At 45.6% G+C, this 24,671-nt stretch overlaps 1 protein-coding gene across 4 annotated transcripts in view; it reads right to left on the bottom strand.

The window, feature by feature from the left end:
- The window catches only part of RUFY1 (RUN and FYVE domain containing 1), a 61,734-nt gene extending 41,264 nt beyond the window's left edge, over positions 1–20,470 (bottom strand). For 2 of the 4 annotated variants that reach the window (XM_025862692.2, XM_073887573.1), the window contains exons 1-5: positions 20,168–20,469; positions 10,434–10,607; positions 8,977–9,094; positions 5,228–5,329; positions 3,556–3,679 (exon numbers count right to left, since the gene is read on the bottom strand). In XM_025862692.2, the coding sequence (XP_025718477.2) occupies positions 3,556–3,679; positions 5,228–5,329; positions 8,977–9,094; positions 10,434–10,607; positions 20,168–20,441 (792 nt within the window). In that variant the 5' untranslated portion in view covers positions 20,442–20,469. Of the gene's footprint in view, positions 1–3,555; positions 3,680–5,227; positions 5,330–8,976; positions 9,095–10,433; positions 10,608–20,167 lie in introns of all 4 variants that reach the window. The other 2 variants (XM_073887574.1, XM_025862691.2) reach the window with 2 other exon arrangements.
- Positions 20,471–24,671: the final 4,201 nt, after the last annotated feature.

Below are 24,671 nucleotides of genomic sequence, written 5' to 3'. Positions count from 1 at the left end.
CTCTTAAATAATGGTAATAACGATAAATAACAGTACAGGGACGCCTAGGTGGCTCAGTCAAGCTCTGCCTTCGGCTCGGGTCATGATCTCAGGGTCCTGGGATCCAGCCCCGCGTCGGGCTCCCTGCTCCGTGGGGAGCCCTCTCCCTCTCCCTCTGCCCCTCCACCCCCCACTTGTGCTCACTCTAATAAATAAAATCTTAAAAAAAAAAAAAAAGACTGTTACTGACATAGGATAAAGAGATTCAGAGACTAGGCTTCTGAGTCCAGAAATAAACCTCATTGGATTATGGATATTTCACACATAAAGGTGTGAAATAAAGGTGAAATTTCAAATTAGTAGAAAAATGTACTCGATACATGATATTGAGAAATCGGTTTACTGTTTGTAAATGAAACCTAGACTCCTATTTCACACTATGTCAAAATAAATGACAGGCATTATTTAAATGTAAAAAATACAGTTGACTTAAAAAATCAGGTTAATTTTTAGATGGGAAAGGACTTTCTAAGCATAATACCTTAGATGGTATAAAGAAAAAGTCCATTAAGCGTGACTGCTGGGGCGCCTGGTTGGCTCAGATCATAGAGCATGTGACTCTTGATCTCAGGGTTGTGAGTTCAAGCCCCACACTGGGCATGGAGCCTACTTTAAAAAATAAATAGGGGTGACTGGGTGGCTCAGTTAAGTGACTGACTTTTTTTTTAAATTAAATATTTATTTATTTACTTATTTAAAGATTTTTATTTATTCGAGACAGAGAGATACAGAGAGAGAGAAAGCATGAGCAGGGGGAGCGGCAGAGGGAGAAGGAGAAGCACACTTCCTGCTGAGCAGGGAGCCCGACATAGAACTTGGTCCCAGGACCCTGGGATCCTGACCTGAGCCGAAAGCAGACGCTTAACCATCTGAGCCACCCAGGCGCCCTAAAAAAAATTTTTTTTTAAAGATTTTATTTGTCAGAGAGAGAGAGAGACAGCGAGAGAGGGAACACAAGCAGGGGGAGTGGGAGAGGGAGAAGCAGGCTTCCCGGTGAGCAGGGAGCCTGACGTGGGGCTTGATCCCAGGACTCTGGGATCATGACCTGAGCCGAAGGCAGTCGCCCAACGGACTGAGCCACCCAGGCATCCCTAATTAAACTTTTTTAAAAAGATTTTATTTATTTATTTGAGAGAGCACACTCGTATGAACAGGGGGAGGGGCAGAGAGAGAAGGAGAAGCAGACTCCCCACTGAGCGGAGAGCCCAACTCAGGGCTCGATCCCAGGACCCTAAGATCATGATTGAACGGAGATGCTTAAGCGACTGAGCCACTCAGGCATCCTTCGACTGATTCTTGATTTTGGCTCAAGTCATGATCTCAAGGTTGTGAGATCAAGTCCTGCCTCGGGCTCCGCGCTCAGCGGGGAACCTACTTGAGATTCTCTCCCTCTCCTTTGGTGGTGCATGCTCTTAAGATAAATCTTTAAAAAAAAACACATTAAACATGCTTTTAAAAAAATGTAAATCTGAGGAGTTGTTTTGGTCTATGAGATTGAAAAAGATCAAGAATGCACATCATGATGTCGTAATACTAATGTAGAATGTTTACTTTAACACAGAAATCCCAAAATTTATTCTAAGGAAGTCAATGGACTACAGTATGAAGACATATGAGGATGTGGTAATACAGTACTGTGGTAATACAGAATCAACCTTAGTTAAGTAAGGTACTGGTTAAATAAATTACAGTATGCTCATAAAATGAATACAGGCATACATCGTTTTATTGCCCTTTGCTTTACTGCACTTCCCAGATACTGCATTTTTACAAGTTGAAGGTCTGTGGCAGCTCCGTGTTGGACAAGTCTATCAGCACCGTTTTCCCAACAGCATTTGCTCCCCTCATGTCTCTGTGTCACATTTTGGTAATCACATATTTCAAACTTTTCCTATTTCTACCTTTGTTATGATGATCTGTGATCAGTGATTATGACTCACTGAAAGCTCAGAGGATGGTTAGAATTTTTTAGCAAGAAAGTATTTTAAAATTAAGGTATGGGGGCGGCTGGGTGGCTCAGTCAGTTAAGCATCTGCCTTCGGCTCCGGTCATGGTCCCAGGGTCCTGGGATCGAGCCCCACATCGGGCTCCCTGCTCTGCGGGAGGCCTTCTTCTCCCTCTCTCTCTGACATTCTACCCTTGCTCGTGCTCGCTCTCTCTCTCAAATAAGTAAAATCTTAAAAAAACACAAAACTTTATATTGACTTTTTAATTTACTTAGCTTAATTTTAATTTTTATTATTTATTTACACATTGATTGTTTTTTTAAAGATGTGGTGCTACCCCACACTTGACAGGCTACGGACAGTGTAAACATAACTTTTACATGCACTGGGAAACCAAAGAGTCATGACTCACTTTATTGAGATATTTGCTTAATTGCAGTGGTCTGGGACCAAATCCACAGTCTCTCTGAGGTAATGTTTCTGCTGTGCAGCCGTTTAAATGCCTCATATCTCTACTGACATTGAGAGCCATGTGGGACATAGTGTCAAATAAAAAAAAAATTACAAAATGGTGTGTGCCTGGAATAATTATATTTTGGTTTGAAAAAAAAAGTCCAAATACCTCTAAAATATAAAAACACACACACACCCTTATTCATGTGTTGAAAGGACAGATATCAAAATGTAGGATTAAATTAATTAGCTCTCTCTGAGTAATGGGATTCAGTGTGAGGTTTTGGTTCTTTTCAAAAATACTTCTCTTTATTTTTTGAAACATCTTCAACATGCAAAAACAACAAAACTATCAGGGGGAAAAAGTGAGGAGAGATTATAACCAAAAGAAAAAAAGAAAAAAGAAAAACCGCTGCCTTGGGTAGGGAGGGACTAGGGGAAGCTTTAGATTCTTTGTACCCAAACTTGCGGTGGGAAGCAGGCCAGGCAGTTGCTCAGCCACAGCCACTCGTGCCCTGACGGGGGTGGAGGTGGGGAGGTGTCTCTCCCCCTCACTCACTTACCGTCCCCACCACCAGGAATTTAGGCCTCAGCCCTGGTCACCTGCTCCCGGGCAGGAAGAAAGGAGGGTGGTCCTGCCCCCCTCAGGGTGCTCTGCTCCTGGCCGCCCGCTTTCATTTCATGCCCCCTGCATCACCTCCCTTCCCCAATCTCTCCCAACTCTTATCTTCCAGTCCCCACCTAACCTTTGGGACTTGTCTGCTCCATGTTTCTGCGGTCTCCACTCTTGGCCGCGTCTAACTCATCACCTGGATGGTTGCTAGATTGATCTTTCTCAAACCTAGGCCTGATTATGCCAGCACACTGCTTAAAAACCTCCAATGGCTTCTTGAAGCTCCACGGACAAAAGCATGGCCGTTAGCATGGTACAGATGGCCTGCAAACTGAGCCCAGCCTCCACCACCGTGTGCCTCCGTGCCCTGGCCCGGACTTCCCTTCCCCAGCATAGCACCTGGCACAGCCCTGGAGCAGATACCCTCTGCCCTTTGCCCATAAGAAGGCCCGGCCCATGTCCACAGCCCCGTGTAAAATCCCGGGCTCAAGATTCCCATCCTACCTGAGAATCCAAGTCTTCTCCTTTTAAGCAGAGATTGGCATCAAGAACATTGAGTCCCACCAGCAGACCGACAATCACCATCCCCTCTTCCTCCATCATTAATGCTTCGGGCTCATAGAACTCACTGGAAGAGATTGACACAACAGGTGGCCGGCCGCTCAGGAAGGGATGTTCACCACCTTCTCCCCAACCTGCCCTGTCCTTTCACCTCTCAACAGATGGGCCAGGCTGCCAGCTTCCCCAGGTGCCCAGAAACCCCCTGGTGCCAGTTTCCTTCTGCCTTTCACTTCCCGCCCCCACTTCAAGTGCTGCTGCCTCTTCTCTTCCCGTGGTTGAGGACAGGCTCCTCCTGCCTCCAATCTGAGGCTGACTCCTCTGCGGACCCTGGACCCCAGTCCTTCCCGTCTCCTCTTGGCTTCTGTGTTCCCGACCATCAGTCTGCCCCTCCTGTCCCCATTGGCGCCTTCTTCCGCACTGCTATGCGCTATTTCTACACTCATGCCAACAGGAAGCAGGACCCCATAGCCCCCCACATCCAAGAATAAACCCCCCCTTCCACACTGGCTGCTTTTACTTCCTCACCTCCCAGTCACCTCAGCCATTCACAGGGGGCTCCATCTACTACAGCTCCTGGGCACCAATGATGTGCTCGTTTACGAACTGTGTGTATGTGTGAGTGTGCGTGAGACCTCAGTGTCTTAAGAATTAGGTCATGAGGTCATGGGGATGAAAGGTACAGCACAGGGAACACAGTCAATGGTACTGTCATCACTTCGTATGGCGACAGATAGTAGCTACACTTGTGAACACAACATAATAGTGTAGACTTGTGGAATCACTCTGTTGCATGCCTGAAACTGATGTAACATTATGTATCAACTATATTTCAATTAAAAAAAGAATTAGTTCATTAGAACAAAATCCACACCTCAAAGTTACTCAGTGTGATTGTACTGAAAACACAAAGTAGGTGAAGTATTTGAAAAAGTATTTTGAAATCCCTATTTATCATATAAAGATATGCTCAATAATAAGCCATAACTTGAAAACAATGAAAAATTTTGAGTGGCAGGCCATACTATAAAAGATATTTTTAACTCAATCAGACAAATTAACTCTAGAGAGATTCTTCCCTTATAAATTCCCATGTTCTAGAGAAAATTCCTTTTGTGAGGATTATTTTTGCTTATATGTAAGTATCAAAAATGAACCAGTCATAAATTTCAGGGACAGCTAGTCAGTCATTACGGATGCTAAGAAATATAAACTTTTACAAGATGGATATGGAATCCTAAAATAGGCAATATAGCTATGTTCTCTTATAAAAGGCAGGTTTTTATACTTTAAAATTGTTCACTGCATCTAGTTTTAAAGTCATTTTTTCCTGTTATCAAGAAATCTAGTAAGTACTATTTTGTTGAAGCCTAATCGAGTAGGTTGTCAGTTACTTAATCTTAGGTATTTTTGAAGAATTATCTTTGAAAGGACTTTTCAAAATGAAAAGCAATATGAATCTTCATTCATAATGACTTTCAGATACCCGTGCTCGAAAAATGAAATACTCTTTAAAGCTGTGTACATCACACACTCTTGTTTTAATTCCAAACCATCTCTAGAACGATGTTCCAAGTATTTTAGGAGCAAAAGACAGCAAAGATAGGAGGTAAAATACCTTAAGAGATGTTTATTGTCTATGAGCACTTTCAGATAATCTGCCAGTTTTTTTTGCATGAGTGCAAGATACAGCCAGGCTCTGCCTCTTCCCACAGCTGTCCTGGAATTCAGAGAACCAAACTGTTAAGGCATAACACCAAAACCCCCCAAGCCCCCAATTTAGCTAAAGAGATACACATCTTCCTGAACGTACGTGCATGTGAACACAGGGAATGGCAGCTTTGGAGCTTGGGTGGGAAGGCCCAGAAAACCACTCTCTGCAAACCTTTGGGTACTATTTGAATTTTGTATCAAGGACATGTATTTTTTTTTTAATTAAATTTTTTTTAAGATTTTATTTATTTATTTGAGAGAGAGAGAGACAGCGAGAGAGGGAACACAGTGGGGGGCGGGGGTTGGAGAGGGAGAAGCAGGCTCCCCGCAGAGCAGGGAGCCCGATGCGGGGCTCGATCCCAGGACCCTGCGACCATGACCTGAGCCGAAGGCAGAAGCCTAACTGACTGAGCCACCCAGGGTCCCCTGGTTTGTTTGTTTTGACAAGAGAAAAAAACTCTTAGGGATGCCTGGGTGGCTTAGTCAGTGAAAGCATCTGCCTTCAGCTCAGGTCATAATCCCAGGGTCCTGGGATCGAGTCCCCCATCGGGCTCCTTGCTCAGCGGGGAGTCTCCTTTTCTCTCTCCTTCTGTGTGTGCTCTCTCTCTCTCTAGCTCTCACTCTCTCTCAAATAAATAAAATCTTTTTAAAAAAACAAAAAAAACCTCTTAAGCCACAAAAAAAATCTGATTTCTGGAACAAATACAATTAGATAAAACTTTGCATATATTCATAAAATTTCACAGGGGGCCAGGAAATATCAGGTTAGGTTTGTATACTGGATAAACATTTCTTCAACGGATTAATGTATCTCATTAATAAATCTATTATATATCTAATATATCTATTATATATCTAATATATCTCTATTTCTATTAATATATCCAACACGTTTTGAGGCATTAGCTCAAAGGTGCAATTTTATGTTTAATTGTCGCAAAACACACAGAACATAAAATTTACCTTTTTACGTGTACACTTCGTTAGCGTTTAGTACATTCGTGCTGTTGTGGAACCAATCTCAAAGAGGCAATTTTGAAAAGGCCTGCTCTAAACATCAGAAGAAAACAGAAAGCCTCCCAACTGTAGACCTAACAGTGCTTGAAGAGAAAGATTCTGTTCTAGGCAGAGTGACGGCATTTGTGATCTCTACGAAAGTAGTCGAGGTGCTCCTGCAATCAGTATCTGCACCAAAGGGAGCTGTGGGGGCTGAGTGCTTCCAAGAGCCAGGCCCGTAGGGGTTAATCCAACCCATCAGTACAAAAGGCTTTGAAACCCTCCCTCCCCTAAATAAATGAGGTTAAACCAGAGCACAAAGGAAAGGAAATAAAGTAGGAAAAAAAAATACTGAATACTGGCATGATGTGGCAAAGGGACACAGACATGTGTGGCCTGTCAGGCACATAAACCCGCACTACACTTCCAGCCAGTGATTTGATCGGGTTATCAAAGCTCTAATAATGTGTGGTAAGGAAGTAATTTAGGATGCACATAAAAACATATGTGTGGAGATGGTCTGCCGCACTCTTCGGATAATGAAAAACCGAAGACAAGCACAAAGTCCAAAGGGGAGTTATTTTTTCTGAATGCTCTGTGGCCACTGCAAAAATGATGTTGTGGGGAAGCTTGGGTGGCTCAGTCGGTTAAGTGTCTGCCTTCAGCTCAGGTCATGATCTCAGGATCCTGGATTCGAGTCTGGTTCTTCCTCTCCCTCTGCCTTCCCCCTCACCCCCGCAACTTGTGCCCTCTCAAATAAATAAATAAAAATCTTAAAACAACAACAAACAAGCAAACAAAGAAACCCACCAGTGACCTGAGAACAATGAAAATCTTTGGGTGACAGGGTCATACTGCAAAAGGTATTTTCATTTCAATTAGATAGGGGAACTAAACTCAAGACTCCTCAGGATGCAAAATGCATCCTGCAAAAGTTTCAAACTACCCTTCCACCCCCCAAAACAGTAGTCACAAACCTCCAAAATGTGAAAATTTTAGAACTTTTATAACAATTTAATGAAATAGTAAAAAAAAAAGGTCCTCTCCCACACGGCCCCCAGTGAGGCTACTCCTCTGGAGCCATCAAGAGAAGGGAACTATTGTGTCTTTCTTTTTCAGGAGACAGGGGAGGATTTCGACAGGCCAAGCCTGTCACTTGTTCACAGCCACAGAGTAAGAAGGGAAGGAGGTGGTGGGTTTAGCGGACAGAGAGCTCTTTGTTAGCACAAGACTTCAAAACTGCCTCCCGTGCACAACTGGAAACAGAGGTCTGAGTGTTGGAGGAGGGACAGCCCCGGTCTGCTCCGATCTGAACGCACCAGGCCTCCATCTCGCGTCTTCCCTCATGAGGGAGTGAGCTGGTCGGAAGGGATGGGCAGCAGGACCACAAAAGGAACTGCTGAAACAAAGCAGACATGGGAAGCTCCTGAGAGCTCACTAAATACGTATTTGAAAGTTGTCACAGTGCAAAAGGATTTGCCTTCTGTGGGACAGGCCCAAGGGCTGAACTAGCGACAGGGACCAAGGCTTCAGTTTCATCTTGAGAAGACCGCACAGGGCTCCAAAGCAAGGGACGTAGTGGGACTTAGAGGGTTCTAGAATCCCTTAGACCTGTGTTCCCTTCCTGGCTGCACCACTCGCTTGCTAAGGGCCCTCGGGCAGGTTACTTAGCTGCTCTGTCTCAGTTTCTGTACTTAATCATGCGTGGATCCCAACAGCTTTCCTGGAGGCTTCGTTGTGGGGAATTAAATGAGATCCTGAAATGTCCTTAGCAGAATGCCTGGCACACGGCAGGCCCTTGGTAAATGCTGGCGATTATTATCTGAAAATGGAACAGGCTGGTTCCTCAGAAGTGTGTGAGGCTGGACAGTGGTGTCCCCCTGTGGGAGAGGCAGGGTGTTTTGCATGGGCCCAAGGCTCTCTAGGTCCCCTTCTAAATGCAGATTTCATGATGACCCCTTGTTTGTATTATTTTAATTTTTTTATTGTAAGGTTAATCACCCTACATTACATCATTATTTTTTGATGCCTTGTTTGTATTCTGTCCAGTTTTTTTATTTTGAGCCAATGCATGGATATCCCAAGGTGCCAACCCAGACATGGTAAATGATATGTCTCACCTTTTCACAAATGTCCCATGTCCTACAATCTAAAATCTGGCCCGAACTATATTATTCTGAAAACTGCCCAGATGCATCCAAAGCATGGATTCCAGGAGCATAACAATGACCCCCTTTACTCTTGTAACTGCTCCTCAGGTAACAACATCTTTTCTCTCTCTCTCTCTCTCTCTTTTTAAAATCTCTATGCCCAACATGGGGCCGGAACTCACGACCTGAGATCAAGAGTCAAGTGCCCTACTGACTGAGCCAGCCAGGTCCCCACAACACCTTTTCAAACTACATGACCTCGTGTGACCTATAGGAATCGCTGTCCCCATCTTAAAGATAAGGAAACAGGCTCAGGGAGGGGCAAATCTTGCTCAAGATTTTGAGGATAATGAGCAGCAGAGCTGAGACTAAAGTTTAAGTGGAGTGTCCCTCATGTTACAATTTGTTCTAAATTAGAAAAAGTTTATCAGCAAGGAATTGAGAAATGGGTAAATACGAGGGAGTTTTTTTTCAAACATTAAATCAGTGTTAGCTACTTCTCACTCACTTTAATTCTGGCAGATTTCTGACACTAGTGGCTATATCTGATGCTTCTGGACAAAGTTTCTCCACCAGCTCCAAAGGACCAAAGAAAGATTTATTTTGGCCAATAAAACTCTTCTTAACTAAAAGGGAAAACAAAAGTGTTATTCATAAGAACAGGTTGCAAAATGTCCTCAGGCGCCCACAGTCTCTCTCCCAAAAGCCAAATGGACAATGCACAGCTCTACTGCTTAATCCTGATTTAGTCTTGGGGACTCGGAGACGTCAGGTAACAAACGAGCTCTCCCTTCCTCTGGTGACAGGGCTTCTGTGACACCCGACTATGCTCTTACTCCAAGTATTTACTGCCCGTGAAATAAAACAAGTGTGTGCGCATACATATGCACATATATACGTATATATGGCTTGTAGAAATCCTTCCCCTTTCTCCCTCCTACCTGATGCTAACATCAACGCCAGATTTCAAATCGTCACCACCATCCCTCATCTAAATTGCTGCCAGTAACATTCTCATGGGTCTCCTTGCTCCTAATATGGCCACCTCCTCACCCTCCCCCCCCCCGCCCTTACAATCTCTTCACACACATGGAAGTTCTTTTAAAAACGTTAAGTCAGGTCATGTTTTCCCCTTTGCTTAAAATCCTCCAGATACACCTACAATACAATCCAACTCTTCACATGACCTGTAAAGGCCTACATGATCCAGCCTTCCCCCGCCCCCAATCCATTTCCCCGACTTCATCTCCTCCCACTCTCCCTCTGAGCCCACTGGCATCTTCCTCAAACCAAGCCTGGTCTCACCCAGGACTTCTGCCCACCTGTTTCTTCCCCCACTAAGGAATGCTCTTGTCCCAAATCTTGGCACAGCTAACTTTTTCTCCTTTAGGTCTCAGCTCACAGTTCACCTCCCCAGCAAGACCTCCCCTCTCATCTAGCTGAAACCCTTGCTGCTTCCTTGAATTTGTAGCATTTTGTAATTAAGTCTGTTTCTGCATTTATTGTCTGGTCCCTAGAACTGTGCTCCAAGCACGTGAAATGTAGCTGGTGCAATTGAGATGTGGTATAAAACACACAGTGGGTTTTTAAGCCTTAGTAGAATGAAGAAGAATGTAAAATACCTCATCAATAAGGCTTTTAAATACTGATTATGTGTCAAAATCGTAATATTTAGGATATACTGGGGTCAATAAAATGTGTTCTTAAAATTAATTTCACCTGTTTCTTTTTACTTTTTTTTTTTTTTTTAACGTGGCTACCAAAACACTAAAAATTGCACAAGTAGCTTGCCTGGCATTTCCCCTGACAGTGCTGCTCTCGATGTGGGGTCTGGCGTGCAGGGACCGCGTCTGTTTTGTACCCTGCTGTTATCCCAGCACCCAGAACAATGCTCAGCACTGATGAATACATGCTGAGCAAACAGCTGGCCTGAATTCCCGCCCCCGAACGCCCCCTCCAGCTCACCTTTAAGCCCGTGTTTGAGACAGTGCTCCATCACTACAAAGAACTGCTGCAAGGGGGCATGGTCCGCATCCAGGCTGCGGCCCAGGCTCAGGGCAGACTGGAGCAAGACTTTGACGCTGAGTTTCATCATGTGCATCAAGTTGGCACGCTCCTCCATCATCTGGCACCTGGAAGCTGTTGGGGCGGAAACAGGGACAGCCTCGTTAGTGGACTGAGGGTGGTCCGGGTGAGGAGGATGGAAGATCGGCCTGGCGGGGGGCCAGGCGATCAGTTCCGAGAGCGGACGTGCGGCTGGACGGATAACTGGGCTTCGGAGTCAACCGGCCTCTGATCCCTGGAGGTCACGGCTGCACCTGGGCAGCCTGAGCCGCGCGGGTCAGTCTCGAGAGACCTCTCCCAGGCGGCTCCGCGCGTTGCTAAGGCGACGGCTCTACTAAGGCTCGCCGCGATTGGCCTTTCCCACTGCCAGTAATTCCATTTTTGACCAATGGAAGGGGACAAACTCCAGGAAGCCCCGCCCCAAGCTGGAAGACGAGCTGGGCAAAGTGTCCCGCCCTTGGACATTCCGATTGGACGGGCCCAGCCGGAGGCCACGCCCACGAAGCTAAAGGGCGCCATTTTGTATTCTCCGCGCGGTGGCCCTGTCCTCGGCCTCCTCAGATGACTCTCTGAGCCTGTTCTTTTGTCCGACGGTGTCAACCCGAGTGCCTTTAGAAAAGTCTCTGCTCCTGAGTTCCAGACTCAAATTCTCGTTGTCCATCTTCAGTCCACAGTTAGTGGGCAGTACGAGTCTTACCCTTTTGTATGGAAAACCGCTAGAATCAGAAAAACTCAGCTCCGTTTCCATTTCCAACTCCCATTAATGCTTTCGCTTTGTTTTAAGAGTATAAAAAGTTTGTGGGCCGTCAGTATCAGATACCCATGACAAATGTTTACCAAGTGTCCCCCTCATACCCAGGAAGCAGGCAGCCTAGAAATTAAAAATGCAGACTCCACGCGATTAACCGAGTCCTGGCGGGAAAAAATAAGCCCGCGTGCGCCCCTCTGAACTCCCGCCAACGTTTAGTCCGAAACATTTGCCGACCGGACCGTGGTGGTGGTGGGGGGAGGGGGGGTCGTATTGTTTCAGTTGGCAGCTGTCTGATCACTACTGAGGTGAAGTAGCTTTTCACGTTTATCGTCTCCTAGGATTCTGTAAATAGCATGTTAAATCAACTTCCTTGCTGAATTGTCTAGTGATCTGTATATTCTGTATAAATTAATATTGATATTAATCCTTTATGGATGTTTGATTTCATGGTCATTAATTAATATGAACATAAAGATAGTTAAAAGAGCGAACACATGGATAGCTAAATGGAAAAGAAATGAATTATGACTGAATTTATAATAAAGGTATTAAGTCAAGATTATTGAGACTTAAGATAGCCTGGGACTAAAAATTCTAAAGTCTCAGACACCCACGAAGACAGCTCCTGGCAAAGAAAAATCGGTCTAAACATCTGACCAGAGAAAAATGGGTTGATTAAATGGATGGGGGTGGTATAATTATTTTTAAATTTCGAGAGAATCCTATATATTGTATTTATAATTTGAAAGCGTTAATGAGCTGGATGATTGGCAAAGAAAATAAAAATTGTAAAGCTTCATCAAGAGAGGGAGAAACCCTGAATGGACCAATAAACACAGAAGCAATTTGCAAAGATTTACTGCTGACGAAGACACCACGCCCAGGTCTGTAAACCAGCTCTTCTCAGGAGAACGCAGAGCCAGGATTCTGGCGCAGCGCCAGGCAAGCCCAGATGTTTGCAGATCCGTTTCCAGCCCCTCGAGTTTCACAGCTCCACAGGACAGCCCCATGTGAAGCGGAGGGCTTCAACCACCTCCATTTTCACCTCAATCTGTACTTTTCTAATTGATTAAGTTCTTTCCAGCTTATGCGGGTGAGGCATCCCCTGATGGGAACCCAAACTTACAGTAAGGACTGCCCTGAACCAGCGAGACTCCGTGTGACCAACTGCAAGACGAGGGACGAGGCCTTTACTGCCCACCTGCCTGTACCCACCAACTGTCCCACGTTTTCCTTATACAAATCTAGGGTATTTTCAACACTGGTAGACCGCCTTTGAGATGCTACTCCCGTCTTCCCAGTACTGGCCTCACTGCAATAAATTCCTTCCTTGGTTCACCACCACTCATCTCTCTGCCATTGGATCCTATCAGTGGCCAGTGGCTGAACCTGGTCTGTTTGGGAGCCTGGGAGCCAGGTGCTCTTGCACTCCTGCCGCCTGGTTATAGATTTACTCCCTATCCCACATCTGGATAGGTGCATCTGGATGCACCTGATGAGGGAGCAGAGAGCAAGCTGAGGACAAAGCACAAGCTGACACCTGCACCCCCTCCCCCACAGGTGGGCTATGTGTGACATTCCTCAGGCACTCCTGGCTGCTCTAAAACTAAAGAAAGGGAAAAACAAATGGTTAACTGACAAAGATCACAGTCCCATAGGACAGGAGTCTCCATCAGTTTACCAATGTCCTAGAGATTTAGAAGGCAAAAGCATCCTGTTACCAAGTTACCAACCTGTTACCAACAGCCTGACGTCTAGAGACCCACAGACTCAATTTCCTGGAGCCCTAACATCACCCGCCCCTCCACAGTGATATGGGAAACAAAGGCAAAAGGGAATGTAAATAAAATTAAATTTCCTTCTATCCTGTAGCCCCACTGACAAATACTTGAGGCAGGCAGAGTATAACACTCCTCCCAACTGTCTTGACGCTAATGCTTTCCCAGAGGGAAAAGCAACCTTAGTTTGACAATAGCAAGGCCTGCAGTATCCAGAGACTTTAGCGTATGGACGTCCTTTTGGACACCTCCCTTTGTCCTTACCTCCCCCCAACTCCCACATATATAATCAGCCATTCCTCACAGCCCCAGTGCAGCAGCTCTTTCTGCCCACTGGTCCTATCCCATTAAAAATCACCTTTTTGCACCACAGACGTCTCAAGAATTCTTTCCTGGCTGTTGACTCCGGACCTCACCAACAATGCTACTCAAAACTACATTACACCGACCTGGGGTCCAGAGAGTCCCACACACCAAGTGGAGGTGAAGCCTCCTTTGATGATTCAAGTTACCCAAAGCATGAAGGGCTTTCAACCTCTCACTGCTTTATTGTACTTAGTTAAGGAAACTGGTCTTGGGGGAGGGGGACGGTCTCTAGTTCTCTGCCGGCTAGCCTGAATTCAGAAAATTAAACATTTTTTTCTCCCACAGATATATGTAATTATTCTCAGCCTGTCTCAATACTCCTTCCTAGGATGTACCATTAATTTGAGGAACATGTTCCATACATTATATGGGCCAATACTATAGCTCCATGTTTTTGAAGAAAATGGATTTGAAGTACACATAAACTAAGTCTTTTTGTGTTGGCAAATAATACTGTGTTGACAAAGGTGTAATGAAATAAGCAACATTCAGGTGTCCCCAACTATTCTGAGTGTTCTGGGTTAAGTAACTATTGAAAGAATTACAGGTATAATTTTCATTTAATAAGTCTGGGTAAAGGCTTTTTTGGGGGAACCTTCTGAGGCTGGGAAATTTAATATGATTGGGTTGCAGCCTTTTGCAAGTCAGGTGATTTTCATTTTTATTAAACAAAAATAAAGAAACAAAAAATAAATTTTGACAAAAGATCAATGCGACTTGGGGCATATAATTGGAAGGAATTCAAAAGTATGACCTTACTATAACAAAACTGTCCATTTCTATTTCCTGTTTATATGAACCAGGTTTCTCAAGGCTCGCATCTATTAAAAAACCAAAAAATGGGAATAAAATTGATGCTGAGTCCCAACATATTTTATGAGTAAACCATATATTTTCATTTGTGGATACATGCTAATAAAAAAACCAAACTAGCCCATTAAGAGAAACAATAACAAGAAAAGTTTATAGTAATTATGTATAAAAATAAACCCTTTTCTCAACTTAGCATTTCTTATTATTTTAATGGTAATTCATTCCACAAGAAAAATATTTTATACACTTAGAGCTTTAGTCACAAAAAAGTTTATTGAATTTTAATTTACTTTTTTTCCCTGAGATGTATGACAGGATGATAAATAAAATTTTTTAAAATAATAATTTTTGGGGCGCCTGGGGGCTCAGACGGTTAAGTGCCTGCCTTCGGCTCGGGTTGTGATCCTGGGGTCCTGGGATCGAGCCCCACGTCAGGCTCCCTGCTGAGCAGGGCGCCTACGTCTCCCTCTCCCTCTGCCTGCCACTCCCCCTGCTTGCACTCTAATAAAAAATAAAAAAAACTTAAAAAAAATAATTTTTTAAAAATAATAAAAAAATTTAAAACATATGGAAATGGAATAGAAATTCAAGTTCAAGGAATAAAAGGGAAAATATACAGTTTTCAGGGGCGCCTGGTTGGCTCAGTTGGTAGAGCATGCGACTCTTGATCTTGGGGTTGGTTCGAGCCACACGTTGGGTGTAGAGATTACTCAAAAAGAAGTATCTTTAAAAAAATGGTAAAGTTTTCAAATAACTTAAAAGATGAATGGTAGTGCTTATCAAATCATTTAGGTATTTACATACCACTTAAAGAATAATGTAACACTTTTATTTTAAAAAGTTAATACTTGGGGCACCTGGGTGGCTCAGTCTGTTGAGCGTCTGCCTTCAGCTCAGGTCTATGGTCCCAAGGTCCTGGGATCGAGCCCCGAGTTAGGCTCCCTGCTCAGCGGGAAGCCTGCTTCTCCCTCTCCCACTCCCCCTGCTTGTGTTCCTTCTCTTGCTGTCTCTGTCAAATAAATAAATAAAATCTTAAAAAAAAAAAACTAATGTTTACAATATGCCAGAAAACATGTCAACCTTAAAAGCTAAAGATTTTTTTTAGGGGGTCATGTGAGCAAAACAACATGAAGACTAGTGTTTTAGGTGATTAGCGATGGGTGGCAGTGGCTTCTATTGATGTAGGAAAGATGTTGGGGTTCAGAGCCGACAGCCAAGAAAGAATTCCTGATCCGTTTTTGGTGCAAAAAGGTGGTTTTATTAAAGCATGGGACAGGACCTGTGGGCACTGGTGTCGTAAGGAGTGGCCCATTATGTACTTTCAAGTTGGGAGGGGGTCAGGGATAGTGTAAGTCTCTAAGGAATTTGGAAACAAGGTTTCCAGGACCTTGAAGGGGCTCCTGTTGTTGGGAAAAGGCCATTTTTACCATCTAATAAAAACTTAGTAATGAGACCCTTCAGATGTATATCGGTAGGGATGATTGCCAACATCTATCTTGGCGGGGAGGTTTAGAGATAAAGTAAGTTTCCAAATGAAGTTTTGTATGTTAAAGTAGATTTACAGGACCTGGGGGTTGGGGTAAGATTGCCTTTTGCCCTTAGCAAAGTATCAACATGGAGACAGCAGAGTTCCTAGAAGAATGTCACTCGGCCTGTTTCAAGGACTTGCCAACGGGCTGCAGGTAGTATAGATGTTTAATTTTTCTTTGGCCTTTGTTTCCCACATCACTATCACCCTTCCTGGGTACAAGGCTGTGCTCTGCGGCCATCCCATCCATCCTTCTGCTCCATGACTCACCTGTTCCCATTCATGCTCAATTTACAGCTTCGGAAAATGTGAAGCGGATTTTTAAGCCATTCCATCTCTCAGGTTTACTGGCTTTGTGACTTTGGCCAAGCTATTCACATCTCTAAGCTTCATTAATAAGAGTTCAGCACAGGGTGCCTGGGTGGCTCGTTAAGCATCTGCCTTTGGCTTAGGTCATGATCCCAAGTTCCCGGGATCGATTCCCACATCGGGCTCCTTGCTCAGCAGGGAGTCTGCTTCTCCCTCTCCTACCCACTTGTGCTCTCTCTCATCTCTCTCAAATAAATAAAATCTTAAAAAAAAAAAAGTTCAGCACATCAGCAAAACACAGAGAATGTCACCAAGTTCTATACTTCCTGAATTGCCAAATAAATGGTCTGTTCAGGGATCTCCATCTTGACTGTTGCGCAGGGGCCAGGCTGGGACAGAAATGAGTGCTGCTATGGGAGGATGAGCTGGAGGGGACCTGGGGCCCCATGGATATCCAGGGAGCAACCCCGCTGAGCACCACCCTCTGGCGGGAAGAATGCTGGTCAACAGGATCAGACGCAGAGTTTTCAGAAGCTGGACATCTGGATTTTTATGTAAAGCCTGCTCACTGGCTAAAAAAAAAAAATTGCTTTATTTTTTATTTTATTTTTAAAAAATATTTCATTTATTTATTTGTCAGAGAGAGAGAGCACAAGCAAGGGGAGCGGTAGGCAGAGGGAGAAGTAGGCTCCATGTGGGACTTGATCCCAGGACTGAGATCATGACCTGAGCCAAAAGCAGACGCTTCACTGACTGAGCCACCCAGGTGTCCCAGAACTTTTTTAATTCTTTTATACTATGCAGCATATAAAATGCAACTACCAGACACAAACAGCTCACAGCTGGTTGTCACCTTTGGTATAGAGAGTGAGTACGCAGGATGGGGAGTGGGCCTTATGGGTTTTGTTGTTGTTGTTGTTGTTGGGTTCTCAATTATAGAGGAGTAAGTAGATTCTTGATAAATTTGAGTTTTAGTTTTGAGTAGCCCTTTGGTGTCTTGAAGGATCTTATAACACAGTACAGTGTTGCCCTCTATTGACAAGGAGGAAAACTTTAACACTTTCCCAGCTGTCAAGAATTTTCACTTAGCATCTTGGGGCTAACTCGCGTTCAGCAAAGTAACTAGGAAAACGTTACTGTGATTCATTGTGAAAGGAGCTGCACCAGCTGTAGAGGGCCACTTGGACATTTCCCATGGAAGAAGAATAGAGAAAAGCATAATACATACCACATGTCTGATGGCAAATATGTACCTAAATAATTCTAAAATGTAAGAATGCCCTTGGGACGCCTGGGTGGCTCAGTCAGTTAAAGTCTCTGCCTTCCGCTCGGGTCATGATCCCAGAGTCCTCGGACGGAGTCCCACATGGGGCTCCCTGCTCAGCGGGGATTCTGCTTCTCCCTCTGCCTGCCGCTCCCCCTGCTTGTGCTCTCTCTCTCCCTCTCTCTGGCAGAGAGAGACAGCGAGAGAGGGAACACAAGCAGGGGGAGTGGAAGAGGGAGAAGCAGGCTTCCTGCTGAGCAGGGAGCCCGATGTGGGGCTCGATCCCAGGACCCCGGGATCATGACCTGAGCGGAAGGCAGACGCTTAACTACTGAGCCACCCAGGCGTCCCAAATAAATAAAATCTTCAAGCAAGCAAGCAAGCAAGACCTCTTTAGTGAGCACCCGTGTGCAAGCCATTGTGCTGAGCACGTTAACGCTTAGGAACACACGCTTGGTCACCCATCCTTTAGGAGAAGACACATGAACAAGCAAGATGTACAGCCTGCTGTGTGTGTTGTGGTTTGTGTGAAAACTGCGTGGGGGAGATGATGGCTCTCTGAAAGATACGATAGGATTGGGGGCAGTTTCTGCACAGGAGAACATACTCTACACTGAATGATCTTTTGTACGGTTTGGTTTCTTCTCTTTTTTACCACCTGCCTTTATTACTTAAAACAACAAGAAAAAAACAAGAGAGTTAACTATAGAGTACAGGATCACTGTGGCACGCTGTGCTAACAGGGCCCACGTGAAATAGCATTTTAAAACAAGTATTCAGGGGCGCCTGGGTGGCTCAGTTGGTTAAGCATCTGCCTTCGGCTCAGGTTATGATCCCAGGGTCCTGGCTCGCCCCGAGTTGGGCTCTCTGCTCAGCGGGGAGCCTGCTTCTCCCTCTGCCTGCCGCTCCCCCTGCTTGTGTTCTCTGTCAAATGAATAAATAAAATCTTAAAAAACAAAAAAATAACAAAGATAATAAGGATTTAAAGTGTGGGCACCTCTGAGTACCCAGGTGACCACAGGGATCAAAGCCTGCACTGATGCACACCAGGAAGCCTGCTATCACCTGGGGTTATTTTGAGGGTTAAATGAATTAACATAGGTACAAATCTAAGACTAATACCTGGCACCTAGTAAGTAAGCAAATATTTATTATTATTATTATTTTAAAGATTTCATTTATTTGACAGAGAGAGACACAGCGAGAGAGGGAACACAAGCAGGGGGAGTGGCAGAAGGAGAGGGAGAAGCGGGCTTCCCGTCGAGCAGGGAGCCCGATGCGGGGTTCGATTCCAGGACCCTGGTTTCATGACCTGAGCTGAAGGCAGACGCTTAACGATTGAGCCACCCAGGCGCCCCAGCAAATATTTACTATTAAGTATTCTGTGCTAGGTGCTATTTTAGGCACTGGCACATGGCATTTATCAGCGAACAGTTAACATTTATTATTTGCTTGCTACATGATCTCAGAGGCCTCCAGAACGCCTCATATGCCTTGACTTTTGGGACTCACCGCCAACGGCTGGCTCACAATCAAACACCCAGAGGTGTGTGCAAAGGCTGTGCACAGGCTTCCTCATTACCTTCCAGTCCTACTTGCCACAGCCAGAATCTCAAAACAAGTCCGTTGGTAAACTTTTCTCTACTCGTTACTCTTTTTTTTTTTAAGATTTTATTTATTTATTTGACACAGAGATAGCGAGAGAGAGAGAGAGAGAGAGAGAGAGAGAACGAGCACAAGCAGGGGGAGTGGCAGGCAGAGGGAGAAGCAGGCTTCCCGCATGAGCAGGGGGCCCGATGTGGGGCTCGATCCCAGGACCCTGGGATCACGACCTGAGCTGAAGGCAGCGGTTTAACCAACTGAGCCACCCAGGCGCCCCTCGTTACTCTTTCTTAACCACCGGAATTCTCACAATTCACTTTGCTGGGTCAGCGATGACTTCTAAGCAGCAACTTTACCGGTGGGTAGAAGGGAATCAAGAAACCTCAAAGGCATATTATGATTCTTAGCACTACGGTCTTCCATCAACTCTGCCCCACAACACTTTCTATGAAGACAGAACTGAATTTTTAATTTTAACATTTAAACATCACACGTGTGTCGTGGCTACTCTATTGGTGAACACAGCTCTCAATATCTGGCTTTATAGGGCTTTCCAAGTCACACCCTTTTTATCATCACCATTTAGTATTCCCATTATTTCCATTCTTCTAACATGCTGAAACTCTATTCCAGATAACAAGGGCTGAAGAGGACTAGAAGAGCTCACTGTGTGAATCAAAAAACCCCTACTGCACAGCCTGGGAAACGCGGTGACTTGCGCGCGTCACACAACGGAGTTGGCCTCGGCGGCGCAGCACGGCCTGCCTGGAACCATCGCCTCCTGAATTCCACCTCGCAGCTCGCACTCCTAGGTGCGTCGGTACAGCCGAGGCGAGAGCCGGGTTGGCATTTGGGAGATTCGCGGCACAGAGCGGAACCGGATTCAGTTCTTGAGTACTTTTAAGCTTAATACCGACTACCTAAGCTTAAACTCGTACATTTTCTTCAAGTCTGCCACAGGGCGTCAGGATGTTGTGTGGGGCACACAATTAGAAGGGTCTGCTAGGGGAGTCGCCCAATCTCAGGCCGTCCAAACCCGCGCATTTATCTTGGCTTGCACGGCATCAAGAAAAACAGACGAGGAGTTATGCGTGCTAACAGGTTGGTTCTGAACAACCCGTCTGACAGGCTGCGGAGGTTCGACACCCTCGCCAGCTCGGTTCCGACCGCCAAACGGCCCCCTGTCCCGCGGGCGCGCGCGGGGCGTGCCCGGCCGCAGCCTACCTGTGCGCGCCGCGCCGTCCGCGCCGCCGTCCGCGCCGCCCAGCCCCGCGGCCGCGCGCAGCGCGCTCCCGCAGCTCGCCGACAGGTTGCCCGTGGCCTTTCGCGCCAGGGTCAGGATGGGCGCCGACCAGCCCTCCGGCCCGGTCCGCGACTTGGCCGCGCTCCGCAGTTCGCCAGGGCTAGGCAGCTGGCTCCGGTCCACGATCTCGAACTCTTCTCCCGACTCCGGTCCCGGCTCCCGCCCCGCCAGGGAACCGTCTTCCCCGTCGGCCATCTTGGCCGTGTCACGTGGCCGCGACGGGCGGAGGACGCGGCGCGGGCGGGGGCGCGGGTGGGCGGCGGGCTAGGCGAGGGCGGGCAGAGATTTTTTTTTTCCCGTTCGCTAAGTTCTCCTTCCTCTTCACCCGCCTTCCCTCTCCTTTCTTTAACCTCAGAAAGGTTCAGCAAAGTACCATTCATAACCTAAGCACCCATATTCCCACCAGTCGGGAGGACTCGTCCAGAAAATTACTCTTGGGCTTGCCGCCCCAACCGGAGGTGCCCCCAGCTTGGCTTAGAACACAGCCCCCAGGGCTTTAGTTTCGTCGTGACTCTGTTTCCTCTTTCTGATTTTCATTTCATGATTTACTTTTCCTACTTCGCCACTTTTCTGCCAGCACTCTTCAGAACAAGCCCCCAGAAGGGCGGGTAAGGAAACTGGGACAGGTGAGGCAGGAAATCAGGATTTTTTTATTAAAAAGAAAACCCTACATACGACAGATTGGCAGGACTGGGAATCAGAAGGTCCGGATTCTATTAATTAGTTAAATGGGGATAATAAGAGAACCTGCCTCATCAAGAAAGATTTTGCAGTAAGGAGGCATGGCAGACGTTAGCAATGTGAGGACTGTTAGCCCCGCTGTGTGGCTTCCACAAGGCATGATCCACTTGCACTGAATCACTCCCTGTCTGTTTCCTCACTTGGAAGAGAAGGGAATTTGACTAAATGGAAACTCACATTGCATTAGCATTGGATACTTTGTTTGCAAAGTGCCACACAGGGGCCTCATCAAACTAGGAGAACGTTTGTATTTGGCTCCCAGAGCGTTTCAATCTTAAAAAAAAAAAAAAAAAAGGTTGTTGCAGATATTTAGAAATCAAAAGATTTGGCATTAAAATCTGGATTTTGGGTTGTGCCTGGGTGACTCAGTTGTTAAGCGTCTGCCTTCGGCTCAGGTCATGATCCCAGGGTCCTGGGATCAAGCCCCGCATCCGGCTCCCTGCTCAGCGGGAAGCCTGCTTCTTCCTCTCCCACTCCCCCTGCTGTGTTCCTTCTCTCGCTGTGTCTCTCTCTGTCAAATAAATATATAAAATCTTAAAAAAGAAATCTGGATTTTGGCCCTCTCGAAAGATCAGTAGCTTTGGCAGCTCAGAGTCTATTCCATGGTGTCAACAAATTGGTAAAGCAGGCGATGGCTGTCCCTTTAGAAGCCCCGTGGTTCTCCTGGCATTTTGGTCCAGCTATCTCCATTGGGTGTTTATGATCTGTCTGGGCGCTGAAGGCCAGCTCTTTTCTATGGGGAGAGTGGGGTGCAGAGATAGTGGGGAAGCTGTGGGGATGGTGTTTGAGCTGTCACGGTGATGGAGGGGTTTGCTGCTAGTCTTTGCTGGAGTGCGGTGAACAGGGGAGTTAGATGCTCTGCAATTACCAAGCAGTAGACCCAGATCCTTCATGACTTTTCAATACCAGTGGACATTCATGTAAGAGCTTGTTTATAATGCCCAGAGCCTGGACCAAATTCCACTTTGCAAAGAAACATAAATTCCTTTTAGAAAAATAGTTTTTATTTATTTATTTTTAAAAGATTTTATTTGACAGAGAGTGAGAGAGCAGGAGAGAGTGAGCATGAGCAGGGGGAACAGCAGAGGGAGAGGGAGAAGCAGACTCCCTGCTGAGCAGGGAGCCTGATGCGGGACTTGATCCTAGGACCCTGGGATCATGACCTGAGCTGAAGGCAGATGCTTAACAGACTGAGACACCCAGGCGCCCCAAAATTTGTTTTTTTTTAAAAGATTTTATTTGAGAGAGAGAGAACACAAGCAGGGGGAGCGGCAGAGGGAGAGGGAAAAGCAGGCTCACCGCTGAGCAGGGAGCCCAATGCGGGACTCGATTCCAGGACCCTGAGATTGTGACCTGAGCCGAAGGCAGATGTTTAACCAACTGAGCCAGTCAGGAGTCCCCACTTATATACATTTCATTGACCAAAGCAAGTATATGCCACCTCTAACTTCAAGGGAGTTCAAAAGTTCAATCCTACCAGTGTCCCGGGAAAGGGGAGCAGGGAATACTGGTGAGCAATATGACTACCATAAATGTACTCTGAACATTCCCAGAATGCAGCTAAATTGATTTGTTCAGAACCGAAGAGCTATTAACCATTTCAGAAGATCACATCACCTACAACAATGTTGCTTTTGGTATTAAGATGAAACCTGTGCTGTTTGTCACAATCATGGGGATTTTAGGCTACCTTATTTTAGTGTTAGTGATGACTTATTTACATATTGAAATACATTGTATAGATTTATTTCTCATATGATAGGACTTTATATTAATTTTTTTGAAATTTTGAGTGTTGGTAGGTTTATTATGAATTGCATTTCATAATAGACAGTGAGGCATTGTAAAATAGGTATTATCTAAAGGGTGTGATGGGCCCAATAGGGTAGGCAACTGAGTTGCATGTAACTCAAGTCTAGCTACAGACATGATAGTTCTGAATTCTTTTCAATTTTACTGTATATGAGGCCAACCTTGGAGAAAACTTGGTAAGAATTATCTGTGATTTGGAGCACACTTGGTGAAGAGAATGTGTATGATTAGCTTCTGTACAAATAGTAAAATTTAAAAGACATCTTAACATTTTGTTATTTTCTGTAGTTTTTCATATGCTTGAAATGTTCTATAATGATTAGAAAGTCCCACTCCCACACATGTAGCCCAATCCGCCCTCCCCGTGTTCTTCCCTACTCCCCCACATCCTGCCTGTCCTTTTCTTCAATCTTCTCCCGACCTGTTGTTGTTGTTTCTATGCCTTGAGTTTCAGCTGCCTGCTCCCTCCTCCTGAGCATGATTCTACTCTCTGCCCATTGCCTGCCTCATTTTCCTTTCTAATCGTCTGAAGGCTTCTCCCTACATTTCTCAGACTCTGTGTCTGACATCTGGCCTTGCCCTTCTTTGCCCGCTTGGTGCCCCTGCCTGGATGGCCCCTCGCCTTGTTTTGCAGACACTCTCCAGGACAGCTTGTATCTTGGGACGTTCCTTCCTCCCTTCTGTTCTAGAAGGGAGGACTTCCCAAGGCCCAGCGCTGATCCTTTCATCTTCCTGCTTGCAGATCTCTCCTTGCTTCCCCCTGCAGGACACTTTGTCTTGTCTGCGTGCCATGGTTGCAGATGGATCATTTTCTCCTTGATGTGCACTTTAAATTGAGTTAAGCAGCATCCCGGGGTGGGTTCGGTGACCTGCCTGATCCCAAAGTGGTATCCAAAGAGGTGGAACCTCAAGGTTTCATGGGTTTTGTGTGTTGGCCCATCAGCCGACACATTTCCCATCACAAGTACACATTTCCCACTTTTGTTGGCATTTTATAATCTTTAGTATTTGGACATAGTTGGTACTCTGCTGCCAGGAATGGCCAGTTAAAGCCAAATTACTCGAGATGCCTGGGTGGCTCAGTTGGTTAAGCATCTGCCTTGGGCTCAGGTCATGATCCCAGAGTTCTGGGATCGAGTCCCACACTGGGCTCCTTGCTCAGTGGGGATCCTGCTTCTGCCTCTGCTTGCCGCTCCCCCTGCTGGTGCTCTCTCTCTCTCTCTCTTTCTCTAACAAATAAATAAAATCTTAAAAAAAAAAAAAAATCCAGATCACTCTCTTGAATGATGCAATGTGAAGCACACAACATTCTCTAAGGCTGCACCTCCTAATTTTTTTTTACATCATGACCCGCCTAGAACATGATAATGTTTGCTGTATAACACAGCATTGTGAATGGACAGAGGTAACACTTGGGGAATCTGGCTTCCTTAGACTTTACTAGGTCACTCCAGGGCCAAGGGCATCCATATCTCTGCACAGCTAACAGCCCAGTAGCCTCACTAGTCGAGAAGCTCTCCTGTGCTCTAAGGAGATTTGAAGCCTGTCAGCTTCCCAGGGAGGAATATCATGTTAGACAGAAATATTAATTTCTGCAAAAGACGGGAACAACTAAGTAACAAATATCAATGTTTGGCTCCATCTAGTGGTATAAAGTGGATTTGGGTTTCTAACCCTCCAGGATTTGGCAATTTCCATCCATCCATCCACCCATCCTCCCAGCCTCCCATCCATCCATAACCATTCTCTCAGCCATGTAGCCATCACAGCCTACAAGGCCCTGCCAATCTTTCTGACCCTATTTCATATCATTATCTGTAGCTTTCTTCCTTTTTTTTTTTAAGTTTTTTTTTTTTTATTTGACGGGGGCGG

The sequence above is a fragment of the Callorhinus ursinus genome, unplaced genomic scaffold (assembly GCF_003265705.2).
Source record: "Callorhinus ursinus isolate GAN/ISIS: 27379988/994484 unplaced genomic scaffold, GSC_fseal_2.0 scaffold81, whole genome shotgun sequence".
Taxonomy (NCBI): domain Eukaryota; kingdom Metazoa; phylum Chordata; class Mammalia; order Carnivora; family Otariidae; genus Callorhinus; species Callorhinus ursinus.
This window is presented reverse-complemented; position numbering and strand designations above follow the sequence as displayed.